This window comes from Marmota monax, unplaced genomic scaffold, assembly GCF_021218885.2.
Source record: "Marmota monax isolate L192 unplaced genomic scaffold, Marmota_monax_Labrador192_F-V1.1 WCK01_AAM20220418_F8-fsc00022, whole genome shotgun sequence".
Taxonomy (NCBI): Eukaryota; Metazoa; Chordata; class Mammalia; order Rodentia; family Sciuridae; genus Marmota; species Marmota monax.
The window spans coordinates 26,721,745-26,747,649 of NW_026695215.1; the positions used below are offsets into that span (position 1 = coordinate 26,721,745).

The window sequence follows — 25,905 nt, forward strand, 5'->3', positions numbered from 1 at the left end:
TCACACACACACACACACACACACACACACACCAGGCAGGTGTTTGGGCAGAGTACTCCCAAAGGGGAGTTGGAGGACTCTGAAAGACCTAGTGGCTGGGAGGTGGCAGAGGGCAAAACCTAGACCTTAGTTTGGAACTTGAATCTCTTTGCTCACTGTAGCCCTGGGACAAGCCCTGCCTTTCCCTAGGCCTCAGATTCTGCATCTATAAAATGAGGTTAGTTCAGATCTCTCTGGAAAAAACTTCTGACTGTTTAAAATAACTTTTGGTGGGAATGAAGACTGCCGCTAAGACAGGGGCTCCTGGTGGGACAGGACCTCTGACTGGGCAGCCATACCCATCGCTACCTGACCTGGTCTGGGAGGACTCAAGTTTCATGAGAGCAGCTAAAGCAGCAAAAGTGACCCTGAGCTTCCCATGCTCATACAACCAATAATCAACTTACCTTTCTCATCTTCCTAACCATGAGGTTACCTAGAATCCTTGAGTTCTGGGTTCAAGGGAGAGCAGGTTGTCCTCTGTCCATCATGGTTCATCTTCACCTCTGAGCCTATTCTTGCCCCATGCTCCCTGTGAGGCCACACCACCCATCTCCCTGTCTGCCTGGGGCTCATTTTCCTTTTTTTTTAATATTTATTTTTTAGTTGTAGTTGGACATAATACCTTTATTTCAATAATTTATTTTTATGTGGTGCTGGGGATCGAACCCAGGGCCTCGCATGTGCAAGGCGAGTGCTCTACCGCTGAGCCACAACCCCAGCCCTGCTTTTTTTTTTTTTTTTTTTTTAGTTATAGGTGGACACAATTCATTTTATTTTTATGTGGTGCTGAGGATAGAACCCAGTACCTCACGCATACTAGGCAAGTGCTCTACCTTTGATCCACAACCCCAACCCCTGGGACTCATTTTCTCATACATACATCATCCTCCAAGGGATGAGGTCCAGCCTACTGGACTTTCTTTGCTCAGATTCTCTGCCAGGGGTGCTTTTCCCCCTACCTGTAGCCATTCATCCATCCAAATTTTCCTTTAATGTCATTTTCAGGGTTCCCTCCTCCATTAAGCTTTCTCTGACCACTTGGGAGAGACCCAGGAACTGTAATTATGCATGGCTTGAAGTCTTTACCATGTTTTCCTGTATGCCATATTCCCCCACCAAGTGGTTAGTTCCCAGGGGTCAAGGATCAAGCCCCTGATACCTGTCAGAACCTACCTGCTTAACAAGAATCTCTGCTGAGCCAAGTAGTCTGAGTTCAGTGATGATGGAGGTCTAACCATGGATCACACTGTAGCACAAGGATACCTGATTCTCCCATGAGCCCCATACTGGAATTTTGTCTTTTTCTGCTGGCAGAGACCAGGCCTCAAAGCCTGGGGGCTGTGACTGACCTCACTCTTTTTTTTTTTTTACAATAATGTCAAGTTTAATCTGCCAAATATACAAGTTGAATTTGTGGAGCATGTTTTGCCTGGGTGCTGCATAGTAAACAGAGGTTTTCTTGAAATGATCAATGGATAGGGTTAAAAATGGGCACTAGCCCTGGCCAGATGGGTGGGAATGAGGCAGGGAAGGGCAAAGAGGAGAGGCTTCAGTCAGAGGGGACTAGCCAGGGACCAGCAATGACCCTCAGGGACCAAGGAGCACGGGCTCCTGGATAACAGCCTCTCTCTGAGTGAGCACCCCAGCAACACAGACTGGGACTGATTGTCACAAACTTATCAGCAGCTGTCCCTGGCACGACCATCCACTAACGTGCAATCTACCGGACAAATGGAAGCTCTTCTTACCCCACCTCCCAAGCACCGCCCCCCCCCCCGTCCCCCCAACTAAGGTTCTGAATTCTAAAAACCGCAAAAACATTCAAATGGTTACATATGAAATGCTGTCCTGCATCTTTCTGTTTCAAAGATAGCAGCTGCCCCCTCCCCCCAGCCTCCCCCACACCTTTGACACGATTTCTATGCCAGAATGAAGAGGAGTCCCCAGGCCGTGGGGATCTCCTGACCGTGAGGGGCTGCTGCAGTGGCACAAGGGTGCAGGGCAGGTGGCACGGCAGGGCTGACCTCACTCTTTATCATAGGGAGACAGATCTGGGATGACAACCCAGTCTCCAGACTCAAATTTCCACATCATGATCTGCACTAACCACTGGGTGGCTCAGAGCAAGTCTCTTCCCCTCTCTGGGCCTATTTCCCCTTCTGTCCTAGAAGCTCTGACAGTCTGTAGCCTGGAACTTAGCCCTAACTTTGAGGTGCAGAAAGTTTTTACTACGTGAAAGGTTTAAGCTCCAGCCCCCTCCATTTATTACAGTAAAACCAAACTGACTGTGAGTCACATTGCTCCAAGGATCTTTGATGGTTTTTTTATTTTTATTTTTTACTACGTTCATATGTTTTCAGTATGGTGTCCAGGCTGGTCTTGAAGTTATGGTCTCAAGTGATCCTCCCAACTCAGCTACCTGGGACCATAGATATGTGCCACCATGCCTGCCTGAAGTATTCTTGGTACATTCAGAGGTGAGATCCTCTTCTGGTTGTATCTGGATGTTATATATGTGTGCACCATGCTCAAGCAGGGCATTTGGGGGAGCATATAATTTCTATGTATTTCCAAAGAAGTGGTGGAGAAGCCACAGCAGCTACTGGCATGTGCTAGTGGTATGCCCATATATAATGTGTCCCAGATGAGGGCCCTTGGGGACTACTGAGTCCAGCCCCAAAGGAATAGGTGTGTTGAAATGGGCTGGATGAAGCCAGGCAGGTGGCTCATTCCTAAAATCCCAACTATTTGGGGAGGCTGAGGCTGGAGGATCACAAATTCAAGGCTAGCCTAGGAAATTTAATGAGACCCTGTCTCAGAATAAATAAAAAAGGGCTGGGGCTATAACTCAACCATAAAGCATGTTTGAGCTTAATACCCAGTACTGGGGGGTGGAAAGAAAAAAAGAAAAGAGTTGGTTGAGATAGGGATGCTCTCCTACTTTTTAAGGTTGAAATCTGCGCAAATGACCTGGGTACAGATGGATCAATGAGACTTACAAAGGTAGGGTCATATTTAGCCTCCAGTGTCTCCTTTCTCTCCTCCTTAATATGTCCACCTACCTTGCTCATCTTGCAAAATTGAGCTAGAATCCCTCTTTCTTTTCCAGGAAGTCTTCCTGCTTGCTGGTACACAGGGCCTGCCCTTCGTGGGAATGTTTGAGTCTCTCCTTCACTAAGCCCTTGCTGAGTGTCAAATCTTACCCTCAGGGCTAAGACCCTCAAGAGTGGCTCTTCAGACTCCCGCCCCGCTAAATGGGGACCATGTATGCCGCTATATGGTTGAAGTGACTTGCCTGCTACATAACATGTGATGTCTGTTGCCAAAGTTATCCCACCTTGTGCCCAAACCACATCCTTCCTAGGTATACCCCTGTTCTCCTTAACATAACACTCAAATTAGTCCTTCTGTTCATACTTCTTGTTCTCTCCCAGTGACCAAAACCTGTATAGGACCTAGAGGGCATAACACGGACTAGGGAGCCTCTGGTCTTGGTTTGACAAGAGTCCAGAGTAGAGGTATATTTCTGATCCCAAGGCAGAGGCCACTGTATATGAGTGTGGCTGGGGAAGGAGCAGGAGAGAGGGGACTGAGGTAGGGAAGCCCAACCAGCCGGGGAGAGTCTGGTCTGAGAAGGCTTCCTGGTATAAGTGGTTTGATGGATTTATGAATATCCTGGGTCCAAGTGGTAGAGATGGGGAAGGGTGTTCTAGGCAGTAGGAACTGGAGGCATAAAGCTTCAGGGCAGAAGCTGGGGTTGTGATTAAGTAATAGTGCGCTTGTCTGGCATGTATGAGGCCCTGGGTTCAATTCTCAGCACCACATACAAATAAATAAATAAGGGTTCATCAAAGACTACTACTACTACTAATAATAAAAAGCTGCAGGGCAGATTTCACTGAATAAGGAGCTGTCCAGCCTGCTGACTTGACGGGCAAAAGGATAACAGGAGGGGAGGCTTGGAAGTAGAGCATGCTGGGGTGAGAATCTTGCCATCCCAGGAGTCCTAGACATTCCTGATGGGCTTCCTGTTCCCTCCAGAGTCATGGCCAAGCCCAGGGCCTGCTTGGCTCACAGTAAGTTCCCCCATTTTATTTATCCATCTCTTATGGATGCTGAGCTGACCTCCCTTCAGCCTGCATGCAGAAATAGCACCTATAGCCTCCTGCCAAGGCCAGATCCCTCTCTGCTAACAGTAGCTTTACCTGCCCCTGTTACATCATATCTTCCTGTACAGGCACCTGGGGCCAAGCAGGTAGCCTCAGGCCTTTCCTGTCTAGCCCATCAGTATGTCTGCCCTGGAAGTACTATTCCTGGGAAGGCTGGATCTCTCCTCCCAAAATCTTAACCTGTTGTTGGAATCAGCCACCAGGAGGCCAAAGATATTGTGAGCCTCAAAAGTTGGAATGTGTAAACTCTTACTACCCATTTACTCTTAATTACCTCCCCTCCTTATTTGTCTTCCTTTAACGGCCTGTCAACCAAAATCTCCCGCCTTCCCCTCAGAGCCAGCGGCCTCAATTAGGTGTACATCTGCAGAGGCTGGAACTGAAATGCCCAACTGCCTGTGTTCACAGCTATACCCAGAATGGCTCCAGGTGCCTCATGGCCTGGGCACTCTCTGGGGATAGCACCACAATCGTGGTGTCAAAGGGTAGGCAGGCTGCCCCTCATTTCTCAGGCTGTTGGAGACTTTGTCTTGGGAAGGTGCCCATTCCCCACAGGGCACTCAGGAGAAGTTACACCCTGTGTGCTCTTCACCTGGGACCATGAACACAAGTTATCTGTTCAGCAAACAAATCCGAGAGACACCTCAGGCCAGTCCCACCTAATTGTAAGGGACAGAGATGCTGGAGACAGGTATCACTGGGAGGGACTGGCAAGGGGGCTGGTTAGCCCAGGCTTATTGACTCTTCATTATAGGACCCTCCCACCATGTCCAGCCTAGTGGAGGGACTACTCTGCATGAACGTGGGTAGGGGCACTTATTTGGTACATTCAAACCTCTAGCTCAGTGAGGGTTCTGCTTATCTCCCTGCAAAGCTGTCCTAACTTGATCTCCCATAGTCCACTAGACTCCAGGACTGTAGGTGTTTGAGGTCCAGGGATGTGTAAACTCTTACTCCCTATTTACCCTTAATTGCCTCCCCTCTTTATTTGCCTCTGGCCCCTGCACTGTCTTACTGGGATAATGTTTTGTGAGCTTTGTGGTTTGGGGTCTATTGGCAAACCTCAGTCTGACCCTTGAAGTGTCACTCAAGGTCAGGAGGGAGGAAAGCTCCAAGAAATGAAGGAAGCTGTCCCCTTGTGGAGCCCTAACTTGTAGGGGTGGAGGAAGCACACCAGGACTAGGGAATAAATAAAGGTTGTCCTGAGTCCTATTTCCAGCCTCTAACACCACCTCTGTGTTCCTTATGCCAGGGACCACTGTTCTTCCCTCCTCAACTGCAACCCTCCTTGAGATAACCTTTGAGAGGATGATGTGAGACCCAGCCAGATATCACGAGTTGAAGGCTTCTGAGCATCTATCTATGAACTAAGCTGCCCAGCAGTTACTGTCCCTCACTCTTTATGTTAGGTAGTTTCTGGGTAGCTAATGCTAAAGGAGTTGGGCTCTGTGACCGACCAGCAGGAAGCATTCTCCTATCCTATTCAGAGGCAGAGTGATATTCTAGGGGGAAATTTGATAGGATCCCAGGGATACTATCCCCCAACTACAAGTGCTTCTGCTTACCAACTAATTCATCCCATTATCACTTCATCCTGGAAATAGGGCTGAGAACCCACACAAGCATTCTCAGGGAGGAAACTGAGGCTCTGAGAGGCCACTCCACAAGCTGAGGGTTGGAAGTGAAACCAGTCCCAGCCTTTTCCCTGAAGCAAGAAAGAGTCAGGGGGCTCTAGGAATGTTTGGGTTGTGCTCACACTCATTGGCCCTAGAAGAGTCTGACTAGCAGCTGTGCAAGCCCTGGGAACTGGGGTTTGGGGCTCCTCTCTGCATGGTATACCTGCTTAGCCCAGGGAAGTGAATCCAGGAGGCTGCATCCTGCCATCTTCAGCCCCCCACACTTGTGCAACTGTACCCAGGTTCTGGCTCAGGGAAAAAGGAGGTCCTGCCTTTTCTTTCTGCCAGGGTCTGAACATGCAATCCCTGGCAGAGAGAAATCCTGAGGTAGCTGGAGTCACTGAGGGTACGACAGCACTGCCACCTTCTTCTATGGTCTGCTGAATCCTGCCATTCCATCATTAAACCTGTGTCACCAGGCCTCAAGCCTGTTGAAGGTCGAGCCCCAGAAGGGTCACAGATGCCCCTACCCTGCGTCTCAGGAGGGAGACTCTTCTTGCGGGAAGGGCAGAGAGGAGCACCTGGGCTTGTGGTGTGGGGACCCGGCCGCACACGGCACGCTCTGACCGTGGCTGGGGCACTGGACGCGCGCGCCCGGACTCCACTCGGTTGCGCGGGCCAGTAGGGCAGGCTCGGGGCTGCGCGGGGACGAGGGGCGCGCGGGCACAGGAGGGCGCGTGGCCGCGGCGGGGGCGAGCTGGCCCGGGAGGACGGGAGGGGGAGGCGAAAGGAGGAGGGGGGCGGGCCGGCCAGGGAGCGGGGGAGGGAGGGAAGAAGAGAGAGGGGAGGGCGGCGCCGGCAGGTTGGCGGCGGCCGCTATTTGAGCGCAGGTCCCGGGCCAGGCGCTCAGAGCGCTTGGAGCCAGCGCGGCGGGGAGATCGTAGCTCGCAACCCGCAGAGGCGCTGCGGCCGGTGCAGCCCTAGAGGCCCCGCGCGGAGAAGGTGGCGGAGGAGGAGAGGCCGGTTGCCGCCCGCAGCCCGCCGCCTGCACCCCCCCCATCCCGCCGCCGCCGCCACCGCCGCCCCCCCTCCCCGCGGCGCCGCATCTTGAATGGAAACATGGCGGTGCCGGCTCGGACCTGCGGCGCCTCTCGGCCCGGCCCGGCGCGGACTGCGTGCCCCTGGCCCGGCCGCGGCCCCCGGCCCTGCCCTGGCCCCTGGCTCCCGGCGTCCGGGCCCGCGCGCCCGCTGTTGCTGCTGCTGCTGCCGCTGCTGCTTCTACTGCTGCTCGCCGCCCCCGGCGCTTCTGCCTACAGCTTCCCCCAGCAGCACACGTAAGTGGCCTCCGCCGGCCGCGGGACCCCACCGAGCCCTGCGCTCCCCTTAGTCCTTCAGTCGGCGCTGGTTCCTCCAGGCGATCCTCTTTGGAGCGGGGGCGCTGAGTCCCGCGGAACGCTGCGCCCGGGGGCGGTGGCCCCAAGCCCCGAGGGCTGGCTGCCACGGTCCCGGCGCTTCTAGCTGCGTCGCGAAACTTCCCCGCGGTGCCCCTGCTTCACCCAAACCCCCAAAGGGAGCAGAGCAAGATCTCCAAGCCCCGGGATGGGGCGGGGGTCCGAGTCTGTCAGCTGATTCTCCTGCCACTGTCCCAGTGAGAAGGAAACCTGGGGGTTGGGTAAGGGGGCTGGCCAGCGACCCCTGCCCGGCAGAGTTGGAGCGACGCATCTGCCCCACGTTCTCTCCCCGGTGGGAACCTGGCGCTTTAGAGTCAGAGGTGGGGTCACCTCCACACCTGCCTTTTTCTTTCGAAGGGGTCTGGATGCAGAGGGTGTGAGCACCTTCTTGCCGGTGATTCCTGTCGCCTGTTCTTGGGGGTCCTTGAGGGGAGTGTTCCTCAGGATCGAATTGGGAGGTAAAGGTGCTGGGGTTCGGACAGAAGGTGAATGGGGGGGAGGACCCCTGCTTGCCCCTGCTGCTGCTGCTGCCACTGCGCTGCCAACAGTGTGATAGCATCTCAGGCTCTGCCAGCCTCTGCTGGTGCTCTTGGTCTTTCTGAGCCTCCTTGCCCTCCCAAAGAACCCGCAAACTAAGCCAGATGTGTCTGGGCTGGGAGTGGGTATTCAGTGTGAATGGCCTTTAGGACAGCATCTGTTTCCTGACACCATGCCCCAGCCATATGTCAGTACCCAGACAACCCTTTGGGGAATGGTGACCAGCCTGCTTCTGTTTTCTGTCCCTGAGTCTGAGGAGCCACCTGTCCCTGCACTCTTTCTTTAGTGTCCTGGCCTAAGGTTGGGGGCATGAGGAGTTGGGCTGCTGGTTGCCAAGGGGAAGGGTCTGGCCTCAGGGAAAGGGGAGGCTGGCTCTGCGTCATTAGAACATTTCCGCCCAAGGGTAGGAGCCCCTAGTTCTGCTACAGAACCTGACAACTCCAGCTAGTAGGTTCTCCCAAATGAGAAAAAAAAAAAAAAAAACAAACTCAGGAGAAGCACTGCTGTGAGTCTCTCTCCGTCTTGTCATCTCTCCGAGCACAGCCTGGCTGTGCTCAGGCGGGTGATCAGTTGGCAAATTACAGGTGCCGCACGGACGTGTCCTCTGTCAAATGTCTGAATTTTTTGTGTGTGTATGGGGTGGGGGGAGTGCACAGAGAAAAGAGAATTGTGTGGAAGTTCAGAGCTGATGGGTGCATTATCGTCTTTCCTTTGCAGTATTTAAAAAGAGCAAAAACATTATTTTTGTTGTTCTTTCTTGTTCAAAGCCAAGCACAAGCCAAGCCACAGTTATTTTTTCCTACCCGTTTCATGGCTCCTTGAGTGACGGTTTAAGTAAACGTCTTTTTCAGCCTCTCCTGACCTCGCTTCCCTTCCCTGTATCCTGCAGTTGTTCATATGTTTGCTGGGCCTGCATGGGTCTCCCCTAGAAGGCCAGAGTAAGACCCTGACCAGAGTGGACACCTGTCTCTCTGTTTCCAGCCAGAAGATGGTGAGGCGGGTGTGATGGCAGCGGCACATTTCCAGCTGGACGCTCTTCTCTTGTCTATATAGTTGGAGCTAATTTGAGGGTTTGGGACATGTCTTGCAAACCATAATTAGGGAATGAGAGTGGGGATGAGGCAGGGGTTGTGGTGCTCTGAGGGTCCAGGGGGAGGTGACTAATGGTGTGACATCGTGGAGGGTTTGCCACGACAGCCAGCGCCCTTCAGCTGCCCTGGTCCGGCGGATGCAAATGCTTTTTGATCCTTGGAGGGAGAAAAGGAAGGGAATCTTGAGGTCCCCTCCCTATATGACCATAGCTGGTTGGAGTTGGGGCTTTTGTTGAACTGACATAAAAGGCTGGGGCTGCCATTGGGACCAGAGGGCTCTGTGTGCCTGCTCTGGGGTGAGTGGCTGGTCAACATGGCCAGGCCAGGATGACATTGATACAGGTGGATTTCCAAGGTGGGGAGTGGAGCCCTAAGCCTTAAGATATTGGGCTGACAACTTCTCAGTGGGGAGGGCCCTGGATGGTCAAGTAATTTCCTTCCTCATTAGTGTCTGCCAGTGTGAATGGGCTCAGCTTTGTAAGCTGCTGGGTTTAAATCAAGTGCGGTTTCGGGGTCTGTTGGCTGTTATTTCTATAATAGCTCTGGCAGCATGGCTCTCTGCCCACCAGGCGAAATGGACCAAGGCTGCCGCCAGATTGAGAAGGGCAAAGGAGTTGCTGCTGGAGGGAGGACAGGACTTCAGCTTTAAGGAGGGGGCCTCTCTCTTATTCCACCTGGACCTGGATCGGGGTTTCAAAGAAGGAAGCAAGCATGTGTGCATTGTGTGTGGGTGCGTGTGCATTGTGCGTGTGCACATATGTGTACTCGTGTGTCTGGAGGGTTGGAGTTAGAGCACACTGGCTTTCAGCTCCTGTTTCCAATTATGCCCATCCCAGTATTCAGGCAGGGGATGCCTTCCTCACTGCTACTTGCCCCTGTGTCTTTACCTCTTCTCCCCCCTGTCCCCTTTCTTTGAGTCTGTCATCTTTTTTTGGTCCTACTTCCATGTCTATTCCTCTCATCAATCTGTGCCGAGCCTAATCTGTCTGTCTCTTCCGTCTTCTCTGTTGGGTCATGGTTCCCTGTTCTCTGGTATCCCTGGGCTTCTCTGGCTAAGTGCTGGGTGGAGTGCCTGCTTGAGCTGCCCAGCTGGCTGCATTCTTTAGCCTAGCACTGCTCCAGTGGTGGTGTGGGCCAGGGCTTCCCTTCCTCTGGGGGTGGGTGGGGGGAAGCAGTGAAGGGGCCTGGGGGGTTTGGACCCCTAGCAAATTAACAATGCCAGAGTACCTATGTGCTCATCTCCTGAGTGGACACACAGGGAGCAAAACCCACGATGGGGCATGCGTCAGTCTAGCTATGGTTAACGGTGGGTGACGTGTGTCTGTCTGGGTCTCCCAGCCCCTGTCTCCACCTCCCTGTGGCTCTCCCTGTCGGAGGGAGGCAACATTACACATCTGGGTCCCTCATCTTCCCAACAACCTGCCGCAGCTTTTGCAGGAGGGAGGGGTGAGGCTTTGTGGCCTGCTGCTACCGTCACTGGAATGCAGCGCTGCCAGAGGCTCGGCATCCCTCCTGTTGTTGAGGATTTGGGGGAGATGCTTGGCTGCTGTTACCTGTTCTGGATCCCGACTTTACTGGGTGCCTCCTCCAGGCTAGCTATATCAATTCCCTGAAAAGGCAAGAGACCCATTTTAAGATGCGTCCCCTCATAGTTTGAGGGCGAGTCTCATTCCAGATTCCTAGTCACACTCACGTCCCTCAAGGAGAGACTGACCCCAGAATGAAACTGGCCTCAAAAATGGAGTTAGCCTTCTGCAGTGTCTTTTTCTCTCCTCTGCCTGGGTACAGGTAGGCACCAAAAGCTGACAGTGTTTGGGTGGACACTGTCAGCTCTTGGGAGGAGCAGGGTGTCAGGTATAATCCTTGTGTGCTCATACTTTGGCCTCCAGAGCTGACCCTCTCCACTGGGATAACTTTATCTCAGTTTCTCCAACTGAGATAATATGATTCCCTTAGGAGGTTGGTGGGAAGAATGAATAGGGATGGGTAGCCTCTGTTGGGCAGGGGTGCCATGACAGCTACTGTTCATACTAGCATCAAATTCAGGTGCCACAGGTCCTCCCTTGCCAGTTTTCTCACAATGTTCACACAGGCTAAATGCCTTCTTGTCTCTGCTTTGTTCCTGCTGTTCCATCACCGATGCAAGCTTTTCTCATACCCATACCTTCTAGAGGCTTCCCCTGTCCCAGCTCTGGACTGTGGCATGTTGGCTCCTCGAGGACAGTCACCAACCATCTCCCTCCTTTCTTCCCTCCCTTCAGCAGCAACTTCAGCCCAGCTCATCAGTGGTGGTGGAGATTGCCAAGCTAACGGTGGCCTTCCCTCACTGAACCCAAGCCAGGCTGCTTACTCACATTGCCACCTTGATCTCAGTACCCCTGGTCACGCCCAATCCACAGATGCTGAGATTGAGACTCAGAAAGACGAAAAGACCTGCACAAAGTCCACAACGACTAGAGGAAGGACTGGTAGAATACTACTCTGATAGACACGTAGCTGCCCTGCCAGGGGGCTGGGAACTTCTGGGTAGTGGGTCCAGGAAAGGGAGACGCTGGAAATACAAGTCTGGGGAGAAAACAAAGACGCATAGGATGTAGAACATAGGCCAACGTCTTCCAGGTGCAACTTTTCCTGTTGTGTCCCTTCTTCCTCCTCTGGGTCTCAAGCAATCCTGAGGGACCTTCCTTGGCCAAGGTGGCCCTTGCCGGGTCCCACCTTGCCTGCCTACCATGTTCATGCAAACCATCTGGGAGCACCCCAGCCCAGAATTGTCCTTTTCTCCCCAAGGCTTTTTCTGGTTTTTTTTTGTTGTTGTTGTTTATTTGTTTGTTTGTGTGTTTGTTTTTTCAGTGCAGGAGCTTGAACCCAGGGCCTTGCCTGTTCTGGGCAAGCACTCTGCCACTGAGCCCCATTCCTCCCCAAGGCTTTTAATCATGGGCCAAGCCTACTTGGCAAGGAGCCTTGGTAGAGGGGAAGAGGGGCTCTATATCCAGGTTCCAGAATGATTCTAAAAAGGTGATGGAGTGGGGGTGGAGCTGAGGGTTTGTTAATGGGAACTTGAAGCTGGATCCTCTCCGTAGTTCTGCCAGGCCCAGGGACTTCAGAGGACTCAGGTCTTCTAGGTGCTTGGTGAGTTCATGCTGTATGGGGTTGGGGGATCCTGGGAATCAGGATTCTCAAGGGCTTATTGCTATCCAGGGGTCATCTGGAGGTTTAGGAGCAGGCCTGGGCCCTGTCTGGCACAGTAGTGTTGCCTATGGGATGGGAGTGGTCTATTTCTCTTCCCCTTTGGCCCTGATTCCTACTCTACACTGAGATTTGCCAGGGCCCAGCGACCTTGGGCCTGGGAGCACTAGAGCTTAGGCCCTTGAGTCAGGGCAGGGGCTTTTCCTCTGCTCCTTCCTGCCGACTGGGGAGATTCTCTTCATGTCAGGTTTATTTTTCCCTGGTGCCGACTGTCTAAACAAGAAGCTACAGAATCGATATTCGTATTCCCAGAGGGAAGTGTATGTGTGGTTTCTGCTTCTATTCCTTTCCCTTCCTCTCTTGTCCTGTGTAACCTGAAGAACTTCCTGCACTGCTGTGGCCAAGAACAGGTAGGGGGAGGCAAAGGGGCGACCACAGAGATTGAGATGCCCCTAGAGGCTTGCCAGGTCTCCACAGCCATCTCTTGAGATTTCCCCAAAGGACTTAAGGGTTCTTTCCTTCTTGACCCACACAGTCTGAGCCTGATTTGATGTGGGCAGGTCCTGCCTTGCCACTGTGGGACTCAGGCCATTGGCTGGATGTCCCCACTCTTGCCCCTTCTCATCTCGCCTTGGTCCCCCACCAGACTTTCTTTCTTCATCTGGTCTGGTCTGGTTCCCTTGTCCTTAGCCACTGCTGGTGGTGTTGATGGAGCCTGGTGAGGGTGGGGTCTCACAGGCTAGGAGACCCTGTCTTCCTGGGATTAGGTGAAGGGGGCTCTTCACTCAGTCTCTCAGGGACCCCACCTTGGATGGGGGACGTCTGTTAAGGGTGACCGGATGGTGACCTTGAGTAGAGCTCCTCTTCTCTCAGTTTTCTCTTTTCTAGGGTCCTTCTGACTAACATTCAGCACTTGAAGAAGGCAGGTCTGGGGCCTTTACTACTCCTCTCTGTACTGCTCTAGCAAGGGGTGAAGTCTGACCCCAAGTCCTGCTGGCCTTATCTGTCTTGGTGGGAGGTCTCTGGATCTCCTGTAAGGGTTTGGCTATACCTTGGGTGCCCTCGAAGTTGCTTTTCAAACTGACCCACTTTGAGCTCTGATTAGCCTAATTGTTTAACAGAGAGGGAGGGGTGCAGGGAATCTTTTCATCCCTCCCCACCTTGGAAGTGACACTCATTAAACAAAGGGAAAAGGAGAATATGAGAGAGAAGTCACACCCTCTGCCTTTCTCTTCCCCACCCCTCTTGGATTTTGGGCCCTTGTCTCTACCTTGAAGACTTCCTTCTCTGCTGCTCAGTTCTTTCTGAATGGTCCCCTCCTGGCATGCACCAAGACTGCCACCCCTCCCACCAACTGCATGACCTTGAGAACTTGCTCAGCCTCTCCCAGGGCTTGGGCCCTCATCTGTATAATGAGGTTCTCCCAATTGTGCTGCCTCATAGGGTTGGGATGTGACAGGTCATGAGGGATGGGCCTGACCCCAGGGAATAGTACCAGGCATCTGTCTACAGCACCCAGCACTTAGCCATGCCCTGCAAGCACCTGAGCCCAGTGCTTGGGGCTTCCCTCCTGTGCTTGGCCTGTGTGTACATGTAAGCGTGTATGTTTAAGTGTCACACGTGTTTTTGCACATGCATTGAATGTGTTCACATATGTGCACATTTATGTGTATGCCCACTCGTGTGCCTTTATGAGTAGACGTGTGCATGTGTGTTTGTAGTAGCACATTGTTTATATGCACGTGTGCAGTCATGTGTATACATGCAAGCTAATGTTTATAGACAGGTGCAGGTGCCTGCACATGTGAACTTATGAATTAAAGCGTGGGCATGTGCTTGTGTGCCTGTGTGTGCATATGCAGGGCAGGCACATGACAGTTATCTCTTTGCAGCCAGAAAGTGTTCGCAGTGCCCACCTTCCGCAACCTGCCTTTGATGTTAATGCCAGGTCTCGCTGGGCAAACGCCGGCAGTGGGAAATAAAGCCTCCTGGTTGTTAGGACCTGTGTTTTGCAAACTTTTATGTCAGGAACAGCCTGAGTTAAGGCTGAGCTGGAAAGTTTGATCAGCTACCAACTGGCGCGATGACAGTCTGCGAAGGAAACACACAGAGACTGCGTCCTTGTAATTCAAATTTTTGCAAATTGAATGGTATTTAGATTCGCTGGAGGACTTGGGACTCAGAGGAGCTCCGTGAGTCCTTTGTGAAGTGAAGCATCTTTGCAAACCGCCCTTCCGTGAGGAAAGTCTGGAGGGTGGGCGGGGAGGTCAGGGCTCTGGCAGAGCTGGGAGACCCTTGCTGTGTGACCTTGGGCTGGCATCTCTCTCTCTCTCTCTCGGAGTGGGTGCTCCTCATTCGCACATGGAAGGACAGGAAACTGGCAGCCCTTGGAGCATCTGCAGCAGGTTCGGGGTCCTTCCCTGCTGCAAGACATCCTTGCAGTCAGCAGGCATGATTCAGAGCGTCCACGCTTCAGCTTGATGATCCCTGCGTGGTTCTCTATTCAAAGCATCTCTAGTGAAGCTACTTTCTTTCAAGAAAGAATTTTTGTCTACTAAGTCTTCATGAACATTGCTGTCCCACTGCCCCATGCTGGGCTATGTCCCTTGGGGCTGTGTAGGTCCTGGCTAATGCGTTTTGATGTCTGAGAGAACCGTAAGTTGTGTTTTCCAGGCATTCTCGGGGCCTGTGCCTTACCAGTACTGGGATGGCCCAAGGTCCTGGGCAGTTTGGGAAGAGATTTCTGTAAAGTGGCTGTCAGGGGCTTAGGAGCCTGTAGACAGGAGGGGTCCTGCGGGGGCAGGGAGCCTGAGCAGCACCACCTCTTTGACCACGGTGGGCTCTGCATGCTTCCCCACGTGGGAAGGACATGTCACAGCCACAGAAGCCCCCATCCCATAGACAGGGAAACTGAGGCCCAAGGTGGGGGAAGGGAACCTTCAGGGGCCACCTTTCTGCTGGCTGCCCACACGGCAGAGCCCAGTACCCGGCCCCAGTTACTCTGTACACACTGCTTGAAGGGCGATTCTCCCTTTCTACCTTTCTCGCATTGTGACATACAACTATTCTCTTAAAAAAAAAATACCCATGGCACAGGATGAGGGAGCAATTTGATGTCTCCTTGGGCAAAACTGCAAAGAGAGTACCGTGTGAGAGCTCCAATCCTAGTATTCTCCAGGCCAGACCTTGAAGCTGATATCCCTTGTCCCTGTGCTGTTTCAGAGTCACCAGAGCTTTCTGGGTCCCCTTGGGAAGGACAGCTTTGTGACCAGGCAGGGTGGACACAGATGAGCTGGGGCATTCCTGAGACAAGGAGAGGTCCCTGCTCTGCCTCAAGTTCCAGCCTGACGTGGCATTTGAGTCTTGATAACTTCCTTCCGCGGCCTGCGTTCTCCTCCCGTTGGCGCCGCCAGAAATGCTGCATTTGAAGCCTTAAAGGTCAGGCCTGTGCCGTCACTGATTCCAACAAACAAAGAATAAACAGCCCACCCCAGCCCTGCCCCCAACTTCATTTATTAGAAAAGGGAAGGAGCTGGCAGAGCACTTGCCTTCTACATCGATGGCCTTCACAGCCCCTCTTTGTGAGCTCAGGCCAGGAGTCTCCTTGGACACCCCCAACCCTCCTCTGGAAAGCTGCAATGTCTCCCATTGAGGGTCAGCTATGATCTTGCACCCCAAAAGTCTGCTACGGACAAAGCCCTACTTCTCAGCCTGGTATTTCAGACCCTGCCTGGAATGGCTCCAGCCTCTGGCCACTAACCCTGGAAATATCAGCCTCCAGCCAGGCTGAGCTACTTGCAGATCCTAGTAAGTTCTTTGGCCTCCCTCTTCACTCACCAGGCTGGCCTGCCTGACCTAAGTACTGGGGAAGGAGTCTTCCTGAACAGCCCCTCTTCTGGCTCACTGCCCCTTATGAGCCTCATCTACAACCCTGGGCCCCTCTCCTCTAGCTTTGTGCCACTTCACAGGAGGCCCTGGAGTGTAGGCATTGATCTGACTGTCACCTTCTCAAAAACTGAGTTCATGGAATATATTTGGCTGCCAAGTAAAGAGGCTTCTTCTGTGCACACCCTGCTACCCCGGTGTGAAGGTTTTCCCCGTAGCTACGCGTGTCATTTCCTGATAGGGAGTCAGAGGTGGCTGAAAGTAGACTGTCGGTGAGCACCAAGTCTACACCTGTGCTTTGTCTGGCCTCACTTTTGGTGTGGTTCTCTGTCCTTGGCTGACTTCCTTATAGCAACAAGATGGCTGCCACAGCTCCAGGCATCATGTCAGACCCAGATATTAGATGTAGAAGAGATGTTTCCTCTGAATGGGTCCACCCCCATCCCCATCTTTCTCTCTCTGCTGCTGAGCTACACCCCCAGCTCCTCTGGGTTCTCTGAAACCTTGCCCAGAAGCCCCCAGGCTAGTTCCCCTCACACCTCATTGGCTAGCACATGGTCACGTGTCTGCTCTAAACCAATCACTGGTGGTGGAGAAGGTATCTTGTGATTGGCTCATGCTAATCAGGATTTACCCTTGAGCTGAGGATGGGGTCACCTTGGGGCTGGAGATGGAGATTCTGCAGACTTAGGTTTTGTTAGCAAGAAGGCGATAGTGATGGAGGATGGGGAGGCATTGTCTGCTGCTGCAGGATCAAACAAGAGACCTGAAAATGGATGGGAGGTGCTGAGAAGAAGTGGGAGGAGAGGGGAGAGGATGAGGTGGGCATGGTTGAATAAACAAGAAGTAGTAGTTTTATGCACATCAATCGCTATGAGGTGGGCCCTGAGGGGTGTATTTCACATATGCTGTCCAGTGAAGTCAGTCCATTCATATCCCCATTTCGTAGACAGGTAAAAGTGAGGCTCTGCAAGGCTAAGTGATGGCAGGCGGTGAAGACAGGATTCCCACCCTGCTCTTGGGTCCCGGCACTCAGCCACAGCCCCACATAGCCCTTCTGCAGCTCACCTCCTGTAGGCAGTCCCTGGTCATAGGGCAAGGTGTCCCCGCACTTCTATGCTATTCCATCATGCATGTCCCTCTGCAAGGGTTGTCCCTCTCCAGTGAAGTTCTTGAGGGTTTGTCGTGGGGGCTCTGGCCTTCTCTCTGGGCCTGTGGCACACCTAGCTTCCTTGGAAGTGTCTGGGGGACTAGAAGGAGGCTTTGGGCCCTTACCACTCCTCTCAGTAAACAACCCCATCTTCACCTGGGGTGTGGTTGTGGGTCATGAGAACTGTTAGGCCAGTTTTATTTCTATGTGGTAACAGATGGGGAAACTGATGCCCAAAGAGGAACACTGCCTTGGACCTCTCTGCACCTGAGGCCTAGCCTAGACCCAAACCCAGAGGAGGGGGCAGCCACTTCCTCAAGGTGCTGTGCTGTGTCAATTGAGTTTGGTTAGTCAGAGGCCTGAAGGAAGGATAGGCCAAGGAGAGACTGTCCTGGACAGCAGGAAGTCAGTGGTTCAGATGATATGTAAAGGCAGGACAGCGTGAATGGGCTAAGAGGACAGTGACAGAGGGGCATGTCTTATTACTGTGGAGCAGTGCAGCTGACCTGGCCAACTGTGGTTGAGGAAGTGGGACCCATGGACATGGCCAAGGGGAAGGCCCCAAACTTTGCCAGGTGCTGCCCATGACACTTCCTTCTCCTCTGGTGGGAAGGGCAGCTGCAGGATGGAGTGTGCTTATGCCTATAGGGGAGCTGTAATTTGTACCTGCACTCTACAGAGGAGACTGGAGTGTCATTGGTCAGCTCCCCCGATAGGTATAGGATGAGATCACACTAAAGTGGCCATGTTCTCGTGACCTGAGGTCTGATCCTTCCTATTATCTTCTGGACTCTGTTCCCTGCACCAGTTCTGGTCTGAGCTTGTCACAGTGTCCAGGAGTGGTCAGCCAAGGGCACAGATCTTGGGATAAGCCCTGAGCTCTGTCGTACCACTGGGTTGGGGTTCCCCTTGGTCACTGAAGGCTCCACCTGTCACATAAAGATAGAGGGCTCTCTGGGGCCACCGGGGTCCAGGGAATGGATGGAGCTGGAGTCTACTGGGCATAGCCATGAGCCCCCCAAACCAGGACAGGCCTCCTCTGATTTAGGCCTACTTTTGACCTGCTGGGAGCTTGTGGTGCCAACTCCCATGTGCACACAGAGTAGAGGGGAAGCCGCAGTCTAGACTCACTGTCCATTCCTCCACCTCTCTGTCCTCATTCTCCCCTTGCCCTCTTCATCCCCCAGGCACTGGACTGTACCTAGCATTATTCAGGCAGAGGGACCTGGTGGAAGGGAAGCAGCATGTTCCATTATTTATGCCAGACTTTAGCTTGTGCGGGCCCCAGAAACCCCAGGGGCTTGTGGAGCAGGGTCATGGGCCTCCCTCTGCTTTTCCTCTTTCGTCTCCTCCTACCCTGCCTTAGCCTTGGCATTATCCAGCTCACTGTGGGAGCCTGGGCCAGCTCCCTGCCCCCCTCCTTCCAGCCTGAGTATCCTTAGCATTCCCAGCACCCTCCAGAGTGATGCTCCTGCAGCTGCCGATGATGCTTCCTTGCCACCCCATCTGCATAGCTGTCATCCTCGTTCTGCCCTGTAAACTGGTGCTTATGGCACCCACAGCCCAAGAAGCTGCTTCTGATAGGCATGAGGGATTGGATGGGGGTGGGCCTGAGTGTCCACAGGGGCAGCAATCTCATTTCATAGGTGCTTAAAAAGCACCTACTATGCACTGAGCGCAGAGGAAGCTGGAGAGAGGTTGGGTGGGCCGCAGAGGACCCTACCAGCCTAAAGCAGGGTCCGCCTGTGGTCTAGTTGATGTCTGCTTATCCTTTTGTGCTTTTCTATGAATCCCTGTCCCCTGAAACCTCCCTTACCTCCCTTGTGGTTCAGGGGCTTCGTCGTCTGCTTCAAGCCTTCCTCCCTTTTTGTCCTGCAGAAGACCCCGCTCCCTGGCTGACTGGTCTCTGTGATGCAGGCCCTGCAAGGCTGTGTGCCTAGAGGGGTGGGGGGTGGAGGACAGTGGCCACCTGTCCTTGGCTGGCCAGCGCCTACCAAGTGCTCAACAAATGTTTGCTGAGCAGGAGCCCGTGATCTGCACAGGTGTCCACAAGGGCAAGATGGTCCTGTCTGTGAAAGCTGAAGCAGGCTTTTACATGGTCTCAGATGAGGCCCTTTTTGGACCTCTCTTGGCTGCTGCCAGAGTATAAAGGCCACTTCCACGTATCCTCCTGTGGCTCTTTTGCAAGAAGTTGCCTCCAAGAACTGCCCTGTGGCGGGAGGTATAGGTGGCTCTGGGACCCATGGGGCTATTTTATTTCATCAGATCGGGGCAGGGCCCGGACATCAGCATTTTTCTGGAGCCCCCTGGGTGAGCCGAGGTAAGAAACTAAGGTCCTAGGGGATACATACAGGGTATGTATCCACACTCTGCCCAACAAGGGGGCACTGGGGCTCCCAGGGAAGGGGGTTGGAGAGCCTCGTGTACTGGTACGTGGTACCTAGCCAGGCTGTTTCCAAATACCTGTTCATAGGGCCAGTGCCAAGATGTACAGCCTGTCCCAGGGAGATCTCTTGGCCTGTGGAGAAGGCTGCCCACCTCCTTCCAGACTGTTTCTCTACATTGGTGCTTGCCCATTCTCCATCTGCCCTGCTGACCACCTCAAGGCTTTTAAAACCTGCCTCCTGACTGCCTCTTCTCACTTCAGGCCCCTCCCTACACCTCAGCAGTGTGCTGGGTCTGGGCTTTGGGTCTCTGTGGGCTCACCGACTGTGGGGGAGATACAGAATGGGGAAGAAGGGAAGCCAGGACAAGTGAGTAGCAGTGCCACACACGGCCAGTGCTCCAGGCCTCATCCCAGGAGTGCTGAGACATCCTGCCCCAGGCCTACGTTGTCCCCAGCCTTTCCCATGGCCCTAGCCTTCCCCAGTCAGGGTTGTGACCTACCTTCTTTTTTTTTTTGGGGGGTACTAGGGATTGAACCCGGGGGACGGGGGGCGGGGGGGGGGCTTAACCACTGAGCCACATCCCCAACTGTTTTTATTTTTTATTTTGAGACAGGCTCTCACTAAGTTGCTTATGACCTTGCTAAGTAACTGAAGCAGGCTTTGAACTTGCCATCCTCTTGCCTCAGCCTTCCAAGTTCCTGACATTACAGGTGTGCACCACAGCGCCAGGCTAAAATACCACTCCCCCCCCCCAAGCCAGTATTGGGGATTGAACCCAGAGCCTCACACAAACTAGGCAAACACTCTGCCAGTGAGCCACATCCTTACCCTGACCTACCTTCCTTTGAGGATAAGCCATTGTTGGGGGGACCAGGCAAAGGGCAGGGTGGGATTCAGGAGAGGCTCACCTTGCACATCCAGATCCTGCTTTTCCTGGCAGGTTCACCTTTTTCCTACTGATGTGGTCCCTAAGATTGCTGCACCTCTGAGTAGTGCCTCCCATACCCAGGATGCCTTCATGCCCAAAGCACTGGAGACCCGCCTGTCATGCACCCTACTCCCCAAGTTCTCTGGCAGAGCAGCTGGGGAGGGGGTGGTGGGGAACAATCCCAGAGGCCATTAAGCCAAGTGATTTACATGGTTCCTGAGCCAGTGCCGAGGGAAATATATTTCACAGGTGATTTCCAGACTGGTGGCGTATGGAGGAGGCCATTACTCTAAAATGAAGAAGGGCTGGGACTTCACAGGCTGCCTGGAGGGACCTGGAGCTGCGAGCTTTGTTGTCCTGGATGTGTGTGCCTCCTGCGTGTTGGAAAGCCTAGCCCAGGGATGAGGGCTGGGTGGGGAGGAAGCTAGGGATCACAAATACAGCCCCCTGTTACCTTGTTGGGGTCATTTTGTGCCTCAGTTACCTTTTCTTTAAAATGGGATCATATTCCCCATGTTCTGTAGTTGTTTTTTGAGCACCAGCTATGTTCCAGGCCCTGATCTCAGAAGATGTTCTAGTGATAATAACCAGGCAGTGTGGCTCCTCTCTGCCTGGCCACACCCCTGGGAATGCCGGAGGAGGTGGGGCCTCTGGGGTGGCACTTCTCCCTGCAGTTGTGGATCCCTTACTGAAGAGATTTGCATTGCTAAAGGATTCATTCACCACGAACACCAGGAAAGCTGCAGTGTGTGAGTGCTGTGCACTTGTGGGCCCTTAGACAAGCCAGCAGCAGGAGGGCCTGACAGGTGGAGCTCCTGTCTAACTGGGAGAAGTGGTAGGGAATAATGATAATACCCCCAACCTCTACCACGTGTTGGGCCAAGCCTTAGTACTCGCTGCTACCCACACTCTGGGGACAAGGTCACAAATTACCAAGGACCAGGTTAGGTGTTGGGAGGCTGGGGCCAGGAGGCTTGACAGAGGGGCCCAGTTGAGATGTGCTTGGGTTAGAGTCTGTGGAATGAATGAGGGAATGAATGGATGGAATCAGTTCCTGGGATACCAAACCTCTCTCTGCCAGTTTGTTCCCTGATCATTTATTCAAGGGGCCCAGCTTCCCTGGTGAGCCCCTTATTGTTCCCAAATAGAGCCTCAAGTGTGGGAGCTGCATGCTGAGCCCCCTCCTGGCAAGGAGCCTGGTGTTAGATCATATGTGTAGAGTTGATGGCCAGCTCCTCTGACCCTTGCTTTTCTCATCTGAGAAATGGAGAGGCAGCCTGCCCTAGACCTTTCTTATAGACTAGACCTGAGGACATATGAGCTGGACTGATCAACACATGTCACATGCCACGGTGGGAGTGGCCCACAGGTCAGTGCCAGGTGCCCTGGGGAACAAGGGCCTGGGATGGGCTGTCCTTGGGCATCAGGCAGGGCATCAGTGGGCTCGGCCCTGCTGGTTGTACCCAGAGAAATCCTAGTATAGCCCAAGGCTCCCCTCTTCCTGTCAGTACAGGCAGACAGTAGTCTAGGGAGATGATACAGGGGACATGCTGTGTTGGAAGATGATCATACCATGAAGAAGGGGCAAGAGAAACCGGGGGGGAGGTTGCAGTTTAATGGGGTGTGGGTGGGTCAGAATAGGCTTCATCAAAAAAGAGACATTTGGGTAAAGCCTGGAAGGAGAGGAGCATGGGAGCTACGTGAGTATCTGGGAGAAGGGTGCTCTAAGCAAAGGAGAGGTCAGTGCAAAGGCCCTGGGGTGGAATGTGGTTAGAGCAGAGAGAGGAGGAGGGGAGAAAAGGAGAGGAAGAGGAGGTCAGGAGATAACTGGGGTCAGCTCACGGAGGGCCACTCAATTAACATGATTTTGGCCGTTGCTCAAGTGAGTTGGGAACCAAGGGAGCAGAGAAGGAGTGTGGCCAAGGCAGTAGCCATGGTGGTGGTAAGATATGCCAGTGGTTTTGTTTGTGCGAACATCTAGAAGGAAGAGCTGTTAGCCAGCTGAGCTGAAGGAGGCTGGGAAAGAGCATTTCCAGGGATGAGCAGGTTTTAGATACAATAAGTTTGTGATGCCAACTAGGGGTCAGCATGGCAATGTGTCTGAGCTGGCTGTATGTCTCTGAAGAGGTCCTGGCTGAGCTGTGCCTGCCCAGGCTGGGTGCCAGGGACCAAACACAGAATTCTGCTTTGTGACCCCTGAGCTTACCACCTGCTGCCTGCGCCACATGTCCTTACCTTGCACTACTGGGAGCTCGCTGCTCATGGCGCACTTGAAGATTGACTTCTACAGGCCTCTGAGTGGGTGCAGCCTGCTTTAGTGCCCACAGTCAGTGTGTGGTCACACCCATGGGGCACCACGTGTGTAGAGCTCACTCATGGGCCTTGTCTAGGCTATGCCCTTTATCTGGATTGCCCTCTAGCTTACATGATGTCACCTTCAACCGGCCAACCTAGGCCAGGTTGGGCTCCTTGCCACGCACCTTGTCCCCCAAGACTCACTGGGCTCCTCTTCCCTCCACTCATCATCCGATCTGGATCAGGTGTTCACCTGCTCTGCTTGAATTCCAGGCTCCCAAGGGCAGGCCTGTATCTGCCTTGCTCACCACTGAATCCCTCTCTAGTGCTCACAATAGGTACTCAGGAACTCTCTGAATGGATGGATGGATGAATGAATCAATGAATCAATGAATCAGTGGATAAGTGAGGAGCAACTGAGCTAGTTAGGAATTTGCAGAAAGTTAGAAACACCTGCAAAGTATTTTGCCAGTAATAAGCCCTGCTCATTCAGCCACAGTGCTTCTCCTGGATCCAACCCTGAGGACAACACGGACTCATCAGACGGGGTGATTCCTCTACCTGGCCACCCCCTAACAATGTCAGGAGATGGAGCCCCTGAGATGGCACTTGAAGCTCCTTCCTCATTGAAGCTGTGCATTCCTCACAGCCTGCAGAGGGGATGTGCGTTACTAACGGATTCACCACAGAGCACCCAACTAAAGGCCTGGTCAAGAGGGGTTGAGCACTTACTTGCCTTCACATGCAGCTTGGCTGGCTCTCAGAAGCCAGGCACCATGGAGAAGCAAATCCCAGAGGAGGTGGGCCTTCTCCACCTACCTGGCCCAGGTGCTCTGGGAGGAAAGGAGCCTTTCAGGGAGCTGGCAGGGGTAGTTCTACCCTGCTGAGACAACACTCCCCAGCAGGATGGTGCTGGGGGTCTAAGGAAGGACTTCCCCATTGTGCCTAGCTTTGACTTCCTTGAAAGGCAATGGGAGTCTCTGTTGTAGGGGAATGTCAGCTCCCTTCACCAAATTGGAAAAAGCCATAAACGAGGTACAGCCCTCACCGGCACCCTGGTCCTAAGTATTAGCCAATAGAATCCTCCTTGGAAGTAAGAAGGACTGTGGTCTTGGAGACATGGCCAGACTTTACTGGGTTCAAATCTGGTTCAGCCTAGACTGGCTGTGTAACACTAGGCAAGGTGTTTTATCTCCTTAGGCTTCAGAGTCCTCATTTGGGGAGTGGGCATGAATTAGTTTGCTGGGTGACTTCGGTGGAAATCACACAAACAGCACCCGGCACACAGTAGGTGCTCTGTATTGTCATTTCCTTTTCCTGATGTTCAACTGCCTAAACTCAGAGCCCTCTGTCTAGCCTCTCTCCTGTTACAGAGGGAGATAGACAGGGCAGGCACCAGTCTGGTGATGGTAGGAGATGTTTGGGTAAAACAATCCCCAGGTGTTTCCAGAAAGCTCTTTTCTGCCAGACTCCAAGCTAAGCTCTTCAGAAAACTTGGTAATGGGACCAGGCTGCAGCCCCAACCTAAGGTAAGATTTGGTAAAGTGTGGTGTGGACCAGGAGTTTGAGAAGGGGAAGGGGAAATGCAGGAAGGCTTCCTGTCAGAGGTGACTTGGCCAAGTAAGGGAGGGACTGAGCAGAGGACAAAGCTGGCCCTGAATAGGTTGAGTTCTGAAATTTTGGGTTGGCTTTTCCTCTGTACCTGGATGCCCTCAGAGGCCTGTAAGCTCCCATAGAGGCCTCTGCCCTGAGGGGGAACAAAGGACCCTGAGGGGGTCTCTGTCCTCCTCAAGGCAGGAAGCCATGTTCAGGACACATATAGAGGACAGCTATTTGTGGCTCAGCGAGGATTTGACTCATGCTGGGGGTGGGGAGGATGTGTAGGAAGGGAAATGGAGACATCGAATCATAGAGCCTGACCAGAATGATTGGTGAAATGTGGATAGGGTCTGTCCTGACACCTCTAGGCAGGCTTCAGCTACTGTGTGGGGCAGGAAGGAGTGCTATAACTCCGGGGTTCCCTCTTGGCTTACCTGGTGTGACTTCCACAGGTGCCTCAACCCTCCTCTGCAACCCCTGAGACCGGGCTTGGGCATGCTCCCCCATCCCAGCACCAGACTGGGCACATAGGGGCTGCAGCCTCATGCCCCGCTCCTGAGGGCCAGTCTCACCACACTTCAGCTTACCCGCCTTGTGAAGTGGGTCTGGGTGGGGTTGTGTTCCCATCGTGCCTGACTATGGGGTGTATTCCGGGGAGTTGAGTTATTACAGACTTCAAAATGTCTACGGCTATCATTGTCTGAGGCAGGTGGGTCCAGGCCTGGGGAACAAAATGGCAGCTACCTAATCCCAGTGCCCTGGTGGGGACCCTTTGCTTTGCCCCAGGTGGCCTTGGCTGATTTGTGAACTCTTCTTGCTCATTGCTGTTGGGAAATTCATGAACAATGACACCGGATGCTGGCACCTTGGGGACCCATGAACCTTGGCCACCAGAGCTTTATCTCTGACCTCAGGAAAGGATTCCACACACTACCTCTGTGTGGTGAGCTATAAATCACTTACCATTTGTGGCTGCTTGTCTCCGTGTTCCAGCACTTTCCCGGTGTAGTTGCAGGGAAATCAAAACACAGGACTAAATGTGATGCTGGGCTGCACACAGGACTTTGTTGGAAAAATAAAAGGTGGATGATCCTGCTGCCAGAGCCCTTGGAAAACCACCTGCGTGGTCCAACCTCGTCGGTCCACAAATGGGAAACTGAGGCACAGACAGGGGAGTGGGAGAGAGACAAGCCCATGGGCTCTGGCCCCAAGAACCAGAATCCACCTACGCTGGAGGAAGCACCATGAGGCAGGAGGTTGGGTGGAGGTGCTGGGAGGCCTGCATGGGGCACAGGGTGACAGAGAGAGAATGGAGGAAAGCCCAGGGTGGGCCATTCCTCTACCCTTTCTCCTTGCTTCCTGGAAGAAGTGGCTGTGCCAGCATCCAGTCCTTCTGGGGGGAGCCATAAATTATGCATGGAAGTCACAGGCCTGGGCAGGCCCATCATAAATGAGCCTTAATAATTCATACAGAGAGGAGTCAGGGGAAGGGAGGGCCTCCTGGGCCAGCCCCAGGGCAACCTCCACCCCCAGCCCCTCCATAGGCTTCCACTGCCCACCCTGCCTGCC

At 53.4% G+C, this 25,905-nt stretch overlaps 1 protein-coding gene across 4 annotated transcripts in view; it reads left to right on the forward strand.

The window, feature by feature from the left end:
• Positions 1-6,931: 6,931 nt before the first annotated feature.
• Positions 6,932-25,905, forward strand: part of Cacna2d2 (calcium voltage-gated channel auxiliary subunit alpha2delta 2) — a 134,718-nt gene continuing 115,744 nt past the window's right edge. For all 4 annotated transcript variants that reach the window (XM_046431869.2, XM_058574849.1, XM_046431870.2 and 1 more), the window contains exon 1: positions 6,932-7,161. In XM_046431869.2, the coding sequence (XP_046287825.1) occupies positions 6,947-7,161 (215 nt within the window). In that variant the 5' untranslated portion in view covers positions 6,932-6,946. The remainder of the gene's footprint in view (positions 7,162-25,905) is intronic.